Source organism: Trachypithecus francoisi, unplaced genomic scaffold (assembly GCF_009764315.1).
Source record: "Trachypithecus francoisi isolate TF-2019V2 unplaced genomic scaffold, Tfra_2.0 Lachesis_group2, whole genome shotgun sequence".
Classification (NCBI taxonomy): Eukaryota; Metazoa; Chordata; class Mammalia; order Primates; family Cercopithecidae; genus Trachypithecus; species Trachypithecus francoisi.
The window spans coordinates 108,750,531-108,769,580 of NW_022681465.1; the positions used below are offsets into that span (position 1 = coordinate 108,750,531).

The 19,050-nt window shown below is 39.7% G+C and overlaps 1 protein-coding gene across 5 annotated transcripts in view; it reads right to left on the minus strand.

Annotated features, from left to right (window-relative positions):
* AP3B1 (adaptor related protein complex 3 subunit beta 1) overlaps positions 1–19,050 on the minus strand; it is a 302,972-nt gene that overhangs the window by 162,545 nt on the left and 121,377 nt on the right. For all 5 annotated transcript variants that reach the window (XM_033179939.1, XM_033179938.1, XM_033179941.1 and 2 more), the window contains exons 9-11: positions 16,744–16,841; positions 15,201–15,255; positions 15,043–15,114 (exon numbers count right to left, since the gene is read on the minus strand). In XM_033179939.1, coding sequence (XP_033035830.1) covers positions 15,043–15,114; positions 15,201–15,255; positions 16,744–16,841 — 225 coding nt within the window. The remainder of the gene's footprint in view (positions 1–15,042; positions 15,115–15,200; positions 15,256–16,743; positions 16,842–19,050) is intronic.

Genomic DNA, 19,050 nt, shown 5'->3' on the forward strand with positions numbered 1-19,050 from the left:
AGAAGTCATTATACAAAAAATAAACTTGCACACACGGTTACAGCAGCACAATTTGCAATTGCAAAAATATGGAACCAGCCCAAATGCCCATCAATCAACATGTGGATGAAGAACATGTTATACATACACATACACACACACACACACACACACACACACACACACACCGTGGAATACTGCTCAGCTACAAAAAGGAACGAAATAATGGCATTCACAGAAATTACATAGAATTGGAGACTATTATTCTAAGTGAAGTAACACAGGAATGGAAAACCAAACATCATTATGTTCTCACTCATAAGTGAGAGTTAAGCTATGAGGATGCAAAGGCATGCGAATAATACATTGGACTTTGGGGACTCGGGGGAAAGGGGAGGGGGTGGTGAGGAATAAAAGACTACACATTGGATGCAGTGACACTACTTAGGTGATGGGTGAACCAAAATCTCAGAAATCACTACTAAAGATTAATGCATGTAACCAAACACCACCACCTGTTCCCCAAAAACCTACTGAAATAAAAATTAAAAAAAAAAAAAACCAAACAGTAAATGATCTAAATGCTCCAATCAGAAGGCACAGACTGTAGGAGGAGTTCTTTATATATTCTGGGTACAAATCATTTATTCGGACACATGTATTAGAAATATTTTTCCCAGATTATCTTTTAATTTTTAATTTTATTTTGATAACTGTATTTTAACTTTTGGACAACTTTTTTTTTTTTCTTTTTTTTGAGACAAGGTCTTACTCTGTCACCCAGGCTGGAGTGCAGTGGTGTGATCATGGCTCACTGCAGCCTTAACCTCTGGGGCTCAAGTAATCCTCCCACCTGAGCCTCCCAAGTAGCTGGGACTACAGGTGCATACCACCATGCTCAGCTTATTTTTAATTTTTTTGTAGGGATGGAGTCTCGTTGTGTTGCCCAGGCTGGTCTTAAACTCCTAGACTCAAGCAATCCTCCTGCCTCAGCCTCCCAAAGTCCTAGGATTATAGGCATGAACCACTGCATCCAGCTGGACAACTTTTAAAAAACAATCTCAAACATACAAAAAAGCTACATGTATAGTACAAAGAACTGTTGTTGTTTTTCTGAATGATTTGAGACTACAGATGCCAATCTGATGCCACATTATCCCCAAAAACTTCTATGTATATTTCCTATAAACAAGGACGTGTTCCACAGACTACAATACAACCAAGAAAATCAGGTTATTAAACTGATGTATTACTTTCACGCAATTGTCACTATGCATTCAAGTTTCAATAACTGTCTCAATGACATATAATAAAAGGATCCAGTTATAATAAAATCCAGATATAATATCTATATATAATTCAGATATAATAAAAGATATCACATATTGTAGCAAGTTGTCTCCTTTGGTGTGAAACAGTTTCTTAGTCTTTCTTTTAACTTTTATGACCTTGACACTTTTGCTAATTATAAACCAGGTTTTTTTGGTAAAATATCCTTGAATTGGGGGGCGGAGCAAGATGGCCGAATAGGAACAGCTCCAGTCTCCAACTCCCAGCGCGAGCGACACAGAAGACCGGTGATTTCTGCATTTTCAACTGAGGTACTGGGTTCATCTCTCTAGGGAGTGCCGGACAATCGGTGCTGGTCAGCTGCTGCAGCCTGACCAGCGTGAGCTGAAGCAGGGCGAGGCATCGCCTCACCTGGAAGCGCAAGGGGGAAGGGAATCCCTTTTCCTAGCCAGGGGAACTGAGACACAAACACCTGGAAAATCGGGTAACTCCCACCCCAATACTGCGCTTTAAGGAAACAGGCACACCAGGAGAATATATCCCACACCTGGCCGGGAGGGTCCCACGCCCACGGAGCCTCCCTCACCGCTAACACAGCCGTCTGCGGCGATCTATCCGCAAGGCAGCAGCGAGGCTGGGGGAGGGGCGCCCGCCATTGCTGAGGCTTAAGTAGGTAAACAAAGCCGCTGGGAAGCTCGAACTGGGTGGAGCTCACAGCAGCTCAAGGAAGCCTGCCTGTCTCTGTAGACTCTACCTCTGGGGACAGCGCACAGCTGCAGTCCATTAGGGGAAAGAGTGGGGGCCGGTGCAGACACGAACGACTCTGTCTGACAGCTTTGGGGAGAGCCGTGGATCTCCTAACGCGGAGGTTGAGATCTGAGAACGGACAGACTGGCTGCTCAGGTGGGTCCCTGACCCCTGAGTAGCCTAGATGGGAGACATCCCCCACTAGGGGCAATCTGACACCCCACACCTCACAGGGTGGCGTCACCCCTGAGAGGAAACTTCCAAAGAAAGAACCAGACAGGTACACTCGCTGTTCAGCAATATTCTATCTTCGGCAACCTCTGCTGCTGATACCCAGGCAAACAGGGTCTGGAGTGGACCTCAAGCAATCTCCAACAGACCAACAGACAGTCCTTCTGACTGTCAGACGGAAAACTATCAAACAGGAAGGACACCTATACCAAAACCCCATCAGTACGTCACCATCATCAAAGTCCAGAGACAGATAAAACCACAAAGATGGGGAAGAAGCAGGGCAGAAAAGCTGGAAATTCAAAAAATAAGAGCGCATCTCCCCCTGCAAAGGAGCGCAACCCATCGCCAGCAACGGATCAAAGCTGGTCAGAGAATGACTTTGACGAGATGAGAGAAGAAGGCTTCAGTCCATCAAACCTCTCAGAGCTAAAGGAGGAATTACGTACCCAGCGCAAAGAAACTAAAAATCTTGAAAAAAAAGTGGAAGAATTGACAGCTAGACTAATTAATGCAGAGAAGATCATAAACGAAATGACAGAGATGAAAACCATGACACGAGAAATACGTGACAAATGCACAAGCTTCAGTAACCGACTCGATCAACTGGAAGAAAGAGTATCAGCGATTGAGGATCAAATGAATGAAATGAAGCGAGAAGAGAAACCAAAAGAAAAAAGAAGAAAAAGAAATGAACAAAGCCTGCAAGAAGTATGGGATTATGTAAAAAGACCAAATCTACGTCTGATGGGGTGCCTGAAAGTGAGGGGGAAAATGGAACCAACTTGGAAAACACTCTTCAGGATATCATCCAGGAGAACTTCCCCAACCTAGTAGGGCAGGCCAACATTCAAATTCAGGAAATACAGAGAACGCCACAAAGATACTCCTCCAGAAGAGCAACTCCAAGACACATAATTGCCAGATTCACCAAAGTTGAAATGAAGGAAAAAATCTTAAGGGCAGCCAGAGAGAAAGGTCGGGTTACCCACAAAGGGAAGCCCATCAGAATAACAGCAGACCTCTCGGCAGAAACTCTACAAGCCAGAAGAGAGTGGGGGCCAATATTCAACGTTCTTAAAGAAAAGAATTTTCAACCCAGAATTTCATATCCAGCCAAACTAAGCTTCATTAGTGAAGGAGAAATAAAATCCTTTACAGATAAGCAAATGCTTAGAGATTTTGTCACCACCAGGCCTGCCTTACAAGAGACCCTGAAGGAAGCCCTAAACATGGAAAGGAACAACCGGTACCAGCCATTGCAAAAACATGCCAAAATGTAAAGACCATCGAGGATAGGAAGAAACTGCATCAACTAACGAGCAAAAAACCAGTTAATATCATAATGACAGGATCAAGTTCACACATAACAATATTAACCTTAAATGTCAATGGACTAAATGCTCCAATTAAAAGACACAGACTGGCAAACTGGATAAAGAGTCAAGACCCATCAGTCTGCTGTATTCAGGAGACCCATCTCACATGCACAGACATACATAGGCTCAAAATAAAGGGATGGAGGAAGATCTACCAAGCAAATGGAGAACAAAAAAAAGCAGGGGTTGCAATCCTAGTCTCTGATAAAACAGACTTTAAACCATCAAAGATCAAAAGAGACAAAGAAGGCCATTACATAATGGTAAAGGGATCAATTCAACAGGAACAGCTAACTCTCCTAAATATATATGCACCCAATACAGGAGCACCCAGATTCATAAAGCAAGTCCTTAGAGACCTACAAAGAGACTTAGACTCCCATACAATAATAATGGGAGACTTCAACACTCCACTGTCAACATTAGAAAGATCAACGAGACAGAAAGTTAACAAGGATATCCAGGAATTGAACTCATCTCTGCACCAAGCGGACCTAATACACATCTATAGAACTCTCCACCCCAAATCAATAGAATATGCATTCTTCTCAGCACCATATCGCACTTATTCCAAAATTGACCACATAATTGGAAGTAAAGCACTCCTCAGCAAATGTACAAGAACAGAAATTATAACAAACTGTCTCTCAGACCACAGTGCAATCAAACTAGAACTCAGGACTAAGAAACTCAATCAAAACCGCTCAACTACATGGAAACTGAATAACCTGCTCCTGAATGACTACTGGGTACATAACAAAATGAAAGCAGAAATAAAGATGTTCTTTGAAACCAATGAGAACAAAGATACAACATACCAGAATCTCTGGGACACATTTAAAGCAGTGTGTAGAGGGAAATTTATAGCACTAAATGCCCACAAGAGAAAGCAGGAGAGATCTAAAATTGACACTCTAACATCACAATTAAAAGAACTAGAGAGGCAAGAGCAAACACATTCAAAAGCTAGCAGAAGGCAAGAAATAACTAAGATCAGAGCAGAACTGAAGGAGATAGAGACACAAAAAACCCTCCAAAAAATCAATGAATCCAGGAGTTGGTTTTTTGAAAAGATCAACAAAATTGACAGACCGCTAGCTAGACTAATAAAGAAGAAAAGAGAGAGGAATCAAATAGACGCAATAAAAAATGATAAAGGGGATATCACCACCGACCCCACAGAAATACAAACAACCATCAGAGAATACTATAAATGCCTCTACGCAAATCAACTAGAAAATCTAGAAGAAATGGATAATTTCCTGGACACTTACACTCTCCCAAGACTAAACCAGGAAGAAGTTGAATCCCTGAATAGACCAATAGCAGGCTCTGAAATTGAGGCAACAATTAATAGCCTACTCACCAAAAAAAGTCCAGGACCAGATGGATTCACAGCTGAATTCTACCAGAGGTACAAGGAGGAGCTGGTACCATTCCTTCTGAAACTATTTCAATCAATAGAAAAAGAGGGAATCCTCCCTAACTCTTTTTATGAGGCCAACATCATCCTGATACCAAAGCCTGGCAGAGACACAACAAAAAAAGAGAATTTTAGACCAATATCCCTGATGAACATCGATGCAAAAATCCTCAATAAAATACTGGCAAACCGGATTCAGCAGCACATCAAAAAGCTTATCCACCATGATCAAGTGTGCTTCATCCCTGGGATGCAAGGCTGGTTCAACATTCGCAAATCGATAAACAGACTCCAGCATATAAACAGAACCAAAGACAAGAACCACATAATTATCTCAATAGATGCAGAAAAGGCTTTTGACAAAATTCAACAGCCCTTTATGCTAAAAACGCTCAATAAATTTGGTATTGATGGAACATACCTCAAAATAATAAGAGCTATTTATGACAAACCCACAGCTAATATCATACTGAATGGGCAAAAACTGGAAAAATTCCCTTTGAAAACTGGCACAAGACAGGGATGCCCTCTCTCACCACTCCTATTCAACACAGTGTTGGAAGTTCTGGCTAGGGCAATCAGGCAAGAGAAAGAAATCAAGGGTATCCAGTTAGGAAAAGAAGAAGTCAAATTGTCCCTGTTTGCAGATGACATGATTGTATATTTAGAAAACCCCATTGTCTCAGCCCAAAATCTCCTTAAGCTGATAAGCAACTTCAGCAAAGTCTCAGGATACAAAATTAATGTGCAAAAATCACAAGCATTCTTAAACACCAGTAACAGACAAGCAGAGAGCCAAATCATGAATGAACTTCCATTCACAATTGCTTCAAAGAGAATAAAATACCTAGGAATCCAGCTTACAAGGGATGTAAAGGACCTCTTCAAGGAGAACTACAAAACACTGCTCAGTGAAATCAAAGAGGACACAAACAAATGGAAGAACATACCATGCTCATGGATAGGAAGAATCAATATCGTGAAAATGGCCATACTGCCAAGGTGATTTATAGATTCAATGCCATCCCCATCAAGCTACCAATGCCTTTCTTCACAGAATTGGAAAAAACGGCTTTAAAGTTCATATGGAACCAAAAAAGAGCCCGCATTGCCAAGACAATCCTAAATCAAAAGGACAAAGCTGGAGGCATCACGCTACGTGACTTCAAACTATACTACAAGGCTACAGTAACCAAAACAGCATGGTACTGGTACCACAACAGAGATATAGACCAATAGAACAGAACAGAGTCCTCAGAAATAATACCACACATCTACAGCCATCTGATCTTTGACAAACCTGAGAGAAACAAGAAATGGGGAAAGGATTCCCTATTTAATAAATGGTGCTGGGAAAATTGGCTAGCCGTAAGTAGAAAGCTGAAACTGGATCCTTTCCTTACTCCTTATACGAAAATTAATTCAAGATGGATTAGAGACTTAAATGTTAGACCTAATACCATAAAAACCCTAGAAGAAAATCTAGGTAGTACCATTCAGGACATAGGCATGGGCAAGGACTTCATGTCTAAAACACCAAAAGCAACGGCAGAAAAGCAAAAATTGACACATGGGATCTAATTAAACTAAAGAGCTTTTGCACAGCTAAAGAAACTACCATCAGAGTGAACAGGCAACCTACAGAATGGGAAAAAATTTTTGCAACCTACTCATCTGACAAAGGGCTAATATCCAGAATCTACAAAGAACTCAAACAAATATACAAGAAAAAAACAAACAACCCTATCAAAAAGTGGGGAAAGGATATGAACAGACATTTCTCAAAAGAAGACATTCATACAGCCAACAGACACATGAAAAAATGCTCATCATCACTCGCCATCAGAGAAATGCAAATCAAAACCACAATGAGATACCATCTCACACCAGTTAGAATGGCAATCATTAAGAAGTCAGGAAACAACAGGTGTTGGAGAGGATGTGGAGAAATAGGAACACTTTTACACTGTTGGTGGGATTGTAAACTAGTTCAACCATTATGGAAAACAGTATGGCGATTCCTCAAGGATCTAGAACTAGATGTACCATAAGACCCAGCCATCCCACTACTGGGTATATACCCAAAGGATTATAAATTACTCTACTACAAAGACACATGCACACGTATGTTTATTGCGGCACTATTCACAATAGCAAAGACTTGGAATCAACCCAAATGTCCATCTGTGACAGACTGGATTAAGAAAATGTGGCACATATACACCATGGAATACTATGCAGCCATAAAAAAGGATGAGTTTGCGTCCTTTGTAGGGACATGGATGCAGCTGGAAACCATCATTCTTAGCAAACTATCACAAGAAGAGAAAACCAAACACCGCATGTTCTCACTCATAGGTGGGAACTGAACAATGAGATCACTTGGACTCGGGAAGGGGAACATCACACACTGGGGCCTATCATGGGGAGGGGGGAGGAGGGAGGGATTGCATTGGGGAGTTATACATGATATAAACGTCATGCACAAGTACCCTAGAACTTAAAGTATAATTAAAAAAAAAAAATCCTTGAATTTGGGTATAATTTAGATTTTATTATTAAACTCAGTTTTCATATGAATAATACATCATTCTAATATTGAACAGTCTTGAACAGTCCATAGTGCATCCTTTCCTCATTGGTTTGTAATATCTCCTCTACTACACGGTACATTTTTGCATGTATGGGCATGTTTCTAGGCTTTCTACTCTTTCTACTTACTTTTCTGTCTAAGTAACATACTATTTTAATCACAACAGATTTATATTCCTAACTGCACTCTACACCATTTATTACTTCCTGAAAACAATGCTCTTTCATAATCACTTGTGTTAGCATCAATTATGTTTTTCACCTACTCTAACCCTTCAACCTCCCGATCAACCTGCCAACCAAGAAAAAAATTCACAATATTATTCTTTTAAGATCCGCCCAAACGTCATCTTTTCTAAACCTCTCAGAGAATTAGCTCCACCTTTCTGTTCTTCACAACGCTCAATTCAAATATCCGTATCACTTAAAACACACAGTACTAAAATAAGTTAGTTAGAGACAGGGTCTCACTCTATCATCCAGACTGGAGTGCAGTGGCATGCTCAACTGCAGCCTCAACTTTTTGGGCTCAAGCGATCTGCCCACCTCAGCCTCCCAAGTAGCTAAGATTATAGGCATGCACCACCACACCTGGCTAATTTTGATTTTTCTGTAGAGACAGAGTCTCACTACGTGGCCCAAGCTGGTGTCGAACTCCTGGCCTCAAGCAATCCTCCTACCTTAGCCTCCCAAAGTGCTAGCAATACAGGGATGAGCCATTGTGCCAAGCCCTGAGTTATTTATTTATTTATATTATTACACATTAAGTTCTAGGGTACCTGTGCACAACATGCAGGTTTGATACATAGGTATACGTGTGCCATGTTGGTTTGCTGCACCCCTTAACTCGTCATTTACTTTAGGTATTTCTCCTAATGCTATCTCTCCCCCAGCCCCCAAACCTCTGACAGGCCCTGGTGTGTGACATTCCCCACCCTGTGTCCAAGTGATCTCATTGTTCAGTTCCCACCTATGAGTGAAAACATGCGGTGTTTGGTTTTCTGTCCTTGTGATAGTTTGCTGAGAATGATGATTGCCAGCTTCATCCATGTCCATGCAAAGGACATGAACTCATCTTTTCTAATGGCTGCATAGTATTCCATGGTATATATATGCCACATTTTCTTAATTCAGTCTATCATTGATAGACATCTGGGTTGGTTCCAAGCCTTGTGACTGTGAACAGTGCTGCAATAAACATGTGTGCATGTGTCTTTACAGTAGAATAATTTATAATCCTTTGGGTATATACTCAGTAATGGGATCACTGGGTCAAATGTTATTTCTAGTTCTAGATCCTGGAGGAATCGCCACACTGTCATCCACAATGGTTGAACTAATTTACACTCCCACCAACAGTGGAACAGCATACCTATTTCTCCACATCCTCTGCAGAATCTGTTGTTTCCTGACTTTTTAATGATTGCCATACTAACTGGTGTGAGATGGTATTTCATTGTGGTTTTGATTTGCATTTCTCTGATGACCAGTGATGATGAGCATTTTTTCTTTCATGTGTCTGTTGGCTGCATAGATGTCTTCTTTTGAGAAGTATCTGTTCATATCCTTTGCCTACTTTGGATGCGGTTGGCTTTTCTTGTAAATTTGTTTAAGTTCTTTGTAGATTCTGGATATTAGCCCTTTGTCAGATGGGTAGATCGCAAAAATTTTCTCCCATTCTGTAGGTTGCCTGTTCACTCTGAAGGAGGTTTCTTTTGCCATGCAGAAGCTCTTTAATTAGATCCCACATTGCTTTTTGGTGTTTTAGTCATGAAGTCCTTGCACATGCCTGTGTCCTCAATGGTAATGCCTAGGTTTTCTTCTAGGGTTTTTATGGTTTCAGCTCTAACATTTAAGTCTCCAATCCATCTTGAATTAATTTTTTGTATAAAGTGTAAGGAAGGGATCCAGTTTCAGCTTTCTACATATGGCTAGCCAGGTTTCCCAGCACCATTTATTAAATAGGGAATCCTTTCCCCATTGCTGGTTTTTGTCAGGTTTGTCAAAGATCAGATGGCTGTAGATGTGTGGTGTTATTTCTGAGGCTTCTGTTCTGTTCTATTGATCTATATCTCTGTTTTGGTACCAGTACCATGCTGTTTTGGTTACTGTAGCCTTGTAGTATAAAGTCAGGTAGGGTGATGCCTCCAGCTTTGTTCTTTTTGCTTAGAATTGTCTTGGCAATGCGAGCTCTTTTTCGGTTCCAGATGAACTTTTTCCAATTCTGTGAAGCAAGTCATTGGCAGCTTGACAGGGATGGCATTGAATCTATACATTACTTTGGGCAGTATGGCCATTATCACTAACTACTTCTTCTTATCCATGAGCATGAAATGTTTTTCCATTTGTTTGTGTCCTCTTTTATTTCGTTGAGAAGTGGTTTGTAGTTCTCCTTGAAGAGGTCCTTCACATCCCTTGTAAGTTGGATCCCTAGGTATTTTATTCTCTTTATAATAATTGTGAATGGGAGTTCACTCATAATTTGGCTTTATGTTTGTCTGTTCTTGGTCTATAGGAATGCTTATGATTTTTGTACATTGATTTTGTATCCTGAGACTTTGCTGAAGTTGCTTATTAGCTTAAAGAGATTTTGGGCTGAGATCATGGAGTTTTCTAAATATACAATCATGTCATCTGCAAACAGGGACAATTTGACTTCCTTTTTTCCTAACTGAATACCCTTCATTTCTTTCTCTTGCCTGATTGGCCTGGCCAGAACTTCAAATGCTATGTTGAACAGGAGTGGTGAGAGAGGGCATCCTTGTCTTGTGCCGGTTTTCAAAGGGAATGCTTCCAGTTTTTCCCATTCAGTATGATATTGGCTGTGGGTTTGTCATAAGTAGCTCTTCTTATTTTGAGATACATTCCATCAATACCTAGTTTATTGAGAGTTTTTAGCACGAAAGGCTGCTGAAGTTTGTCGAAGGCCTTTTCTGCATCTATTGAGATAATCATATGGTTTCTGTCATTGGTTCTGTTTACGTGATGGATTACGTTTATTGATTTGCGAATGTTGAACCAGCCTTGCATCCCAGGGATGAAGCACACTTGATCATGGTGGATAAGCTTTTTGATGTGCTGCTGAATCCGGTTTGCCAGTATTTTATTGAGGATTTTTGCATCGATGTTCATCAAGGATATTGGTCTAAAATTCTCTTTTTTTGTTGTGTCTCTGCCAGGCTTTGGTATCAGGATGATGTTGGCCTCATAAAATGAGTTAGGGAGGATTCCCTCTTTTTCTGTTGATTGGAATAGTTTCAGAAGAAATAGTATCAGCTCCTCTTTGTACCTCTGGTAGAATTCAGCAGTGAATCCGTCTGGTCCTGGACTTTTTTTGGTTGGTAGGCTATTAATTATTGCCTCAATTTCAGAGCCTTTTACTGGTCTCTTTAGAGATTCAACTTCTTCCTGGTTTAGGGTGTATATGTCCAGGAATTTATCCATTTCTTCTAGTTTTTCTAGTTTATTTGAGTAGAGATGTTTATAGTATTCTCTGATGCTAGTTTGTAGTTCTGTGAAATTGGTGGTGATATCTCCTTTATAATTTTTTAATGCATCTACTTGATTCTTCTCTCTTTTCTTAATTAGTCTTGCTAGCAGTCTATCAATTTTGTTTATCTTTTCAAAAAACCAGCTTCTGGATTCATTGATTTTTTTTTCTTTTTTTTTTCGAGATGGAGTCTCGCTCTGTCGCCCAGGCTGGAGCGCAGTGGCCGGATCTCAGCTCACTGCAAGCTCCGCCTCCCGGGTTTACGCCATTCTCTTGCCTCAGCCTCGGGAGTAGCTGGGACTACAGGCGCCCGCCACCTCACCCAGCTAGTTTTTTGTATTTTTTAGTAGAGAGGGAGTTTCACTGTGTTAGCCAGGATGGTCTCGATCTCCTGACCTTGTGATCCACCCGCCTCAGCCTCCCAAAGTGCTGGGATTACAGGCTTGAGCCACCGCACCCAGCCCATTGATTTTTTTTTAAGGGTTTTTTGTGTCTGTATCTCTTTCCAGTCTGCTCTGATCTTAGTTATTTCTTGCCTTCTGCTAGCTTTTGAATTTTTTTGCTCTTGCTTCTCTAGTTATTTTCATTGTGATGTTAGGGTGTCGATTTTAGATCTTTACTGATTTCTCTTGTGGGCATTTAGTGCTATAAATTTCCCTCTACACGCTGCTTTAAGTGTGTCCCAGATATTCTGGTACGTTGTGTCTTTGTTTTCATTAGTTTCAAACAACATCTTTATTTCTGACTTTATTTCATTATTTACCCAGTAGTCATTCAGGAACAGGTTGTTCAATTTCCATGTAGTTGTGCGGTTTTGAGTGAGTTTCTTAATCCTGAGTTCTAATTTGATTGTACTGTGCTGTGAGAGAGTTTGTTGTGATTTTGTTCTTTTACATTTGCTGAGGAGTGCTTTACTTCCAACTATGTGGTCAATTTTAGAATAAGCTTGATGTGGTCCTGAGAAGAATGTATATTCTGTTGATGTGGGGTGGGGAGTTCTGTAGATGTCCATTAGGTCTGCTTGGTGCAGAGCTGAGTTCAAGTCCTGGATATCCTTGTTATTAGCCTTCTGTCTCATTGATCTAATATTGACAGTGGGGTGTTAAAAGTCTCCCATTATTATTGTGTGGGAGTCTAAGTCTCTTTGTAGGTCTCTACGGGCTTGCTTTATGAACTGGGTGCTCCTGGATTGGGTGCATATATATTTAGGATAGTTAGCTCTTTTTGTTGAATTGATCCCTTTACCATTATGTAATGGTTTTCAGATCTTTGTTGGTTTGAAGTCTATTTTGTCAGAGACTAGGATTGCAACTCCTGTTTTTTTTTTTTGCTTTCCATTTGCTTGGTACATCTTTCTCCATCCCTTTATTTTGAGCCTATGTGTGTTTCTGCATGTGAGATGGGTCTCCTGAATACAGCACACTGATGGGTCTTGACTCTTTATCTAACTTGCCAGTCTGTGTCTTTTAATTGGGGCATTTAGTCCATTTACATTTAAGGTTAATACTGTTATGTGTGAATTTGATCTTGTCATTATGATGTTCACTGGTTATTTTGCCCATTAGTTGATGCAGTTTCTTCATAGAATCGATGGTTTTTACAATTTGGGATGTTTTTGCAGTGGCTAGTACCGGTTATTCCTTTCCATGTTTAGTGCTTCCTTCAAGAGCTCTTGTAAGATAGGCCGGGTTGTGACAAAATCTCTCAGAATTTGCTTGTCTGTAAAGGATTTTATTTCTCCTTCACTTATGAAGCTTAGTTTGGCTGGATATGAAATTCTGGGTTGAAAATTGTTTTCTTTAAGAATGCTGAATATTGGCCCCCACTCTCTTTTGGCTTGTGGGGTTTCTGCCAAGAGATCCGCTGTTAGTCTGATGGGCTTCCCTTTGTGGGTAACCCGACCTTTCTCTCTGGCTGCCCTTAACATTTTTTCCTTCATTCCAACTTTGGTAAATCTGACAATTATGTGTCTTGGGGGTTGCTCTTCTCGAGGAGTATTCTGGGGTGTTCTCTGTATTTCTTGAATTTGAATGTTGGCCTACCTTGGTAGGTTAGGGAAGTTCTCCTGGATAATATCCTGAAGAGTGTTTTCCAAATAGGTTCCACTTTCCCCGTCACTTTCAGGTATACCAATCAAACATAGATTTGGTCTTTTCACACAGTCTCATATTTCTTGGAGGCTTTGTTCGTTTCTTTTTACTCTTTTTTCTATAACCTTGTCCTCTAGCTCTATTAATTTGATCTTCAATCACGGATACCCTTTCTTCCACTTGATCGAATCAGCTATTGAAGCTTGTGCATGTGTCACAAAGTTCTCGTGTCATGATTTTCAGATCCAACAGGTCACTTAAGGTCTTCTCTACAGTGTTTATTCTAGTTAGCCATTCGTCTAACTATTTTCAAGGTTTTTACCTTCCTTGAGATGGGTTTGAACATGTTCCTTTAGCTCGGAGAAGTTAGTTATGACTGACCTTCTGAAGCCTACTTCTGTCAACTCGTCAAAGTCATTCTCTGTCCAGCTTTGTTCCGTTGCTGGTGAGGAGCTGCGATCCTTTGGAGGAGAAGAGGCGATCTGGTTTTTAGAATTTTCAGCTCTTCTGTTCTGGTTTCTCCCCATCTTTGTGGTTTTATCTACCTTTGGTCTTTGATGTTGGTGACCTACAGATGGGGTTTTGGTGTGGATGTCCTTTTAGCTGATGTTGATGCAATTTCTTTCTGTTAGTTTTCCTTCTAACAGTCAGGTCCCTCAGCTGCATGTCTGTTGGAGTTTGCTGGACGTTCACTCCAGACCCTGTTTGCCTGGGTATCACCAGTGGAGGCTGCAGAACAGCAAATACTGCGGAACAGCAAGTATTGCTGCCTGGTCCTTCCTCTGGAAGCTTCGTCCCAGAAGAGCACCTGTCTATATGAGGTGTCTGTTGGCCCCTACTGGGAGGCGTTTCCCAGTTAGGCTACACGGGGGTCAGGGACCCACTTGAGGAGGCAGTCTGTATGTTCTCAGAGCTCAAACACCGAGCTGGAAGAACCACTGCTCTCTTCAGAGCTGTCAAATGGGGACGTTTATGTCTGTAAAAGTTGTCCGTTGCCTTTTGTTCAGCTATGCCCTGCTCACAGAGTCAGAGTCTACAGAGGAAGCAGGCCTTGCTGAGCTGTGGTGGGCTCCACCCAGTTCAAGCTCCCTGGTCGCTTTGTTTACCTACTCAAGCCTCGGCAATGGCAGACGACCCTCCCCAAGCTGGGCTGCCGCCTCGCAGTTTGATTTCAGGCTGCTGCGTTAGCAGTGAGCAAGGCTCCATGGGCGTGGGACCTACTGAGCCAGGCATGGGAGAGAATCTCCTTGTCTGCTGGTTGCTAAGACCTTGGGGAAAGCGCAGTATTTTGGTGGGAGTGTCCCATTTTTCCAGGTACAGTCTGTCCCGGCTTTCCTTGGCTAGGAAAGGGAAATCCCCCAACCCCTTGCGCTTCATGGGTGAGGCACGCCCCACTCTGCTTCAGCTCGCCTTCTGGGGCTGCACTCACTGTCCAACCAGTCCCAGTGAGATGAACCAGGTATCTCAGTTGGAAATGCAGAAATCACCCATCTTCTGCGTTCATCATGCTGGGAGCTGCAGACCAGAGCTATTCCTATTCAGCCATCTTGGACCCAATCTCCGAGGTTATTTATTTAAATGCCTGTCTCCTTCAGTAATCTGTGAGTTAATCAAGTTGTAGGTAGCATGGCTTAACTTTACATTATCAGAATGTAGTACAGTAATTAGTATATAATAATATTGAAAAGTATAAAGAAAAACCCTTAACTATATCAATGTTTTTTGAAAAGCAGGACTGCATCCCGCAGATGCTAAAAGCTGTTCCAATATCTCTTCAAAACAAATGTGTTAAAAGCATCTGAAAAATGAAAGCATACATACCTTCAGTGTCTTAATCATAGTTGGATCAGTTGACCTAACATAGAAACTCTTCAGATAAGGTTCGAACATTCCCTAGATTACAAAAACAAATACAAGAATACATTAAGGTACTAATGTGTTCACGTGTCTCTTAAATTATATGTTCAGAATGTACATACCTTTCTTTGAATTGACATAGTTGCTATATTTTGTAGGACAATATACTGCACCTCCCTAGAAATCAAAACAGAATTATCACTGGGTATATGTTCCAATGAAACATCTTTGAGTAAGCACTATAATAATGAAAAAGAATTAGCAATAATTTCATAGTGAATGAGACTCTTAAATAATATTGAAAAGTTTTTAGTAAATCTTAGACAAGTGCCATTTTAATGCACTTTTCCTACAAAATACCAATAAATTACATGTGATTCATCATGAAGAATAGTTAAAACAAATTTTATGATAAAATACTCCTAAAATATAAAGTTAACATTTTAGCTGCTATGAACACATCTAAGGAAGGTATTCCTAGTGTTACTGGGGTAAATATGACCACACTGTTATTATAAACTCATTAAATAACTCATTCTTCCCAAGGCAAAGGTCAGATTTAAAAAGCAGTCATGTTATTTTTAGATCCAAATATCTAATAAATGAACTGAATCTGGTATAAGGCTTCACGTGAAAGACCAATTCCAGGTCTTTCTGATAGCCTTTGAACTAGCCATAGGAAAAAAAAAAAAAATACTGAGCTAACAAAAGAGAAAAATAATAGCTGGATATAAAGATACGGAGAATACATACACAAAGGAAATGGCATCTCATTTGTTACTAAGCCAGTCAAGAGCTAAAACTGTGGACTAAGTTCCAGTTAAGGGCAAAAATAAATACCTGGTTCTTTCCTTCCAACCCAATTAGTGGAAACAAGCACTCAATGAAAAACACTGTTTCAAATTAAAACAACTAATTACTGAAAAATAGCTAAGGTATGTCAAATAGCTGAAATGAAGGTATTCTTAAACACAGAACAAAAGTCTGAATTAAACCTGAAATCGTGATTCTCATGTTATATGTCATGGAAACTCAATAAATTGTTTTGAATTGTTTACCTAAACCACTAAATTATAAAGAGGTAAAATTAAAGAAGGTGGCATGCTCTGTCTATCTGAAACTAAGAGTATGCAATCTTTAAAATGAGTAGCTATTTAAAACATAGCTCTCTTTTTAGAGTGGAGCAAAGCAGAGTAATTAAATATTCCAGCTTTATAGGAAGCGCAATTCTGGCATAAACTACATTACTTAGCATACACATTGCTCTATATAAAACCATGTATCAATACATTGAGTAAGTCAATCTGATAGTACTTCAGTATAGTTTTTCAGTGATTCCAGATTTACTAAAACTCCCGAACATCATTATTGCCATACCTAAAAATTTCAAGCACTAATACTAGGCTACTAGTGTCACCCTAGAATTATGCCACAAAATATTTTCAGTATCTTTGGGCTTGAGGTTAAAAAAAATTTCAGTATTTATAATTAAGTTTGAGATAAACGTATAAAGACTTTTATAATAATCTCATTAAGTATGAAATCTTACTGATTGATAAAGTATAGTCAGAGTTATACATTAAATGCCTGAAAGATTAAATTTGTTCAAACATTACTTTTGAAGGAATACAAAAGAAAAAAAACATATATAAAATCATGACCTACCTATTGCTACGAAGTAAACGCACTAGTGATTTAGAAATTATGCCAGCTTCAGATTTTGGTGATATGTGCCAATACAGCTGAGCAACTGCCATAACCACCTACAAGATAAAGCATAAAAATAACAGGAACTATGAACACCAGAGCACTCTACAACTTCAAAATCCATTCCTACACATTATTTCCTCCAAGTCCTACAAATTCCTGTGATGTAAAATGGAATGCTACTCTTTGTAATGAGTTGAAGAAGTGTCCCTCACCCCCAGTGACCAATTCTATCCTCAGAATCTGATCTTATTTGGAAGTGGTATCTCTGCAGAAATTATTAATGTAAGAATTGAAATGAGATCATGCTGGTTAAGAGCCCTAAATTGAATGAAAGTGTCCTTAAAAGAGAAAAAAAGGACAAAAAGAGACACAGTGAAGGCCATGTGAAGATGGAGATAATTAGTGTGACATACATAAGCCAAGCAATGCCACAGATTGCTGGCAATCACCAGAAGCTAGGGAAGAGATGGTTTCTCCCTCAGAGTGCACAGAAGGAACCAATACTGATTATACCTTGATTTCAGACTTTTGGCTTCCTGAAATATGACAGAATAAGTTTATGTTGTTTTAATCCACTCAGGTTGTGGCAATATGTATAGCAGTGCTATGAAATGAATACATCCTCAGAAAAAAAAAAGAGACATTGCATGACCTGCTCAAGGTTTAACAGCTAGTATGTGGCAAAGCTTAAGACACTCGAAATTCCATGCTCCTCAGCTGCTGCTCTGAGACTGGGGCTTTTTAAGAATTGTAAGCATGCCTTTCTAAATGAAGCCAGGACAACAGTAACAAGTAGGCTGAAATAAAGAAAACTCAGCACAGTTAAGTTACAATTAAAGAAACTCCATTAAAACAAATACATCTACAGCAGTAGCATTTAAAATAATCTTGTTTTTAAAAACACAGAACCTTAAAAATGGCTTTTGGTTCAAAGCCATTATAAGGGTGATTCGAAGACTGGGCACAGCGACTCACGCCTATACTCCCACCCCTTTGGGAGGCCGAGACAGGGGGATCACTTGCAGTCAGGTGTGAAACCATCCTGGCCAACATGGTGAAACCCCATCTCAAAAATACAAAAATTAGGTAAGTGTGGTGGTACACGCCTGTAATCTCAGCTACTTGGGAGGCTGAGACACGAGAATCGTTTGAACCTGGGAGGTAGAAGTTGCAGTGAGCCGAGATTATGCCACTGAACTCCAGCCTGAGCAACACAGTGAGACTCTGTCTCAACAAAACAAAACAAACAAAGGGTGATTCGAATTTCTTTGTCTCAAAACAGAAGAGTACTGCTTCCCCTAAGTGCCTCTACACTCAGATTCAGAGTGACAACTGTAGAGATATAGCTACAGATGTTACTAATGCTGCCTTTGGCTCAAAGGACACACTAATATTAATTTAATTCTGCCTGGTCTATGAAGTTTGAACAAATATATAGCAAAAGTTCTATTAATATATATGCCTAAATAGTATACAGCACAGGAGAACGTTTGAGGTTAAAAAAAGTTTCTTCTAAAACTAAAGAATTGTTTTTAAAAATACAGTATACAGGATTCTAAATTTACTGTTTGCCATTTCTTGTACTTTCTTACAAGTTTGATATATAGCTTTAAAACATTAGTTGAGAATTTTTAAAATGCAAGAATATCTCATTCCCTCACTTGTGAACTATAAATATAAGTTAGTTACAAAATAAACTCTACTGAATTTTAAATCTTATAAAATAAAACAATCTCAATTAATGACTGATCTAATTCAAGATTAAATTCTAGTCTTTAAAATTCTAGCTGCCACTTGGCATGCCATCTGTTCTAATATATGAGGGTACTCCAAAATCCGAAAGGACTAAATGAGCCTCTTTTTCCTCAGTATTTAGAAATCCAACAGTTTACAGTCTCTTTGATACCCAGAATTCGAAATGTATAGGCTAATCTGTAAAGGCCATGAAGAAAGTTCCCAAAGCTTCAAAATCAAAAAAGAGTAAAAATATACAACCTTATAGCCCTTCGACAGTTACATCATGCCTGTTCATAATAAAGTGCATCCTATAAACACTTTTCTACTCTTAACCATTCATGCCGCTGTCACCTTATTTAGACTGTTAGAATAGCCTCCTAACATTCCGCTTTCAGTATCTATCTCCAGTACAAACTACATAGCAATGACATATTAAATTTCCTGAAAGAAATTCTCAAAGTCTCTCCACAAACTTAAGTATGAGGTTAAAAAAAAAATATATCCACAATTCTTCAAAAGTTAGCC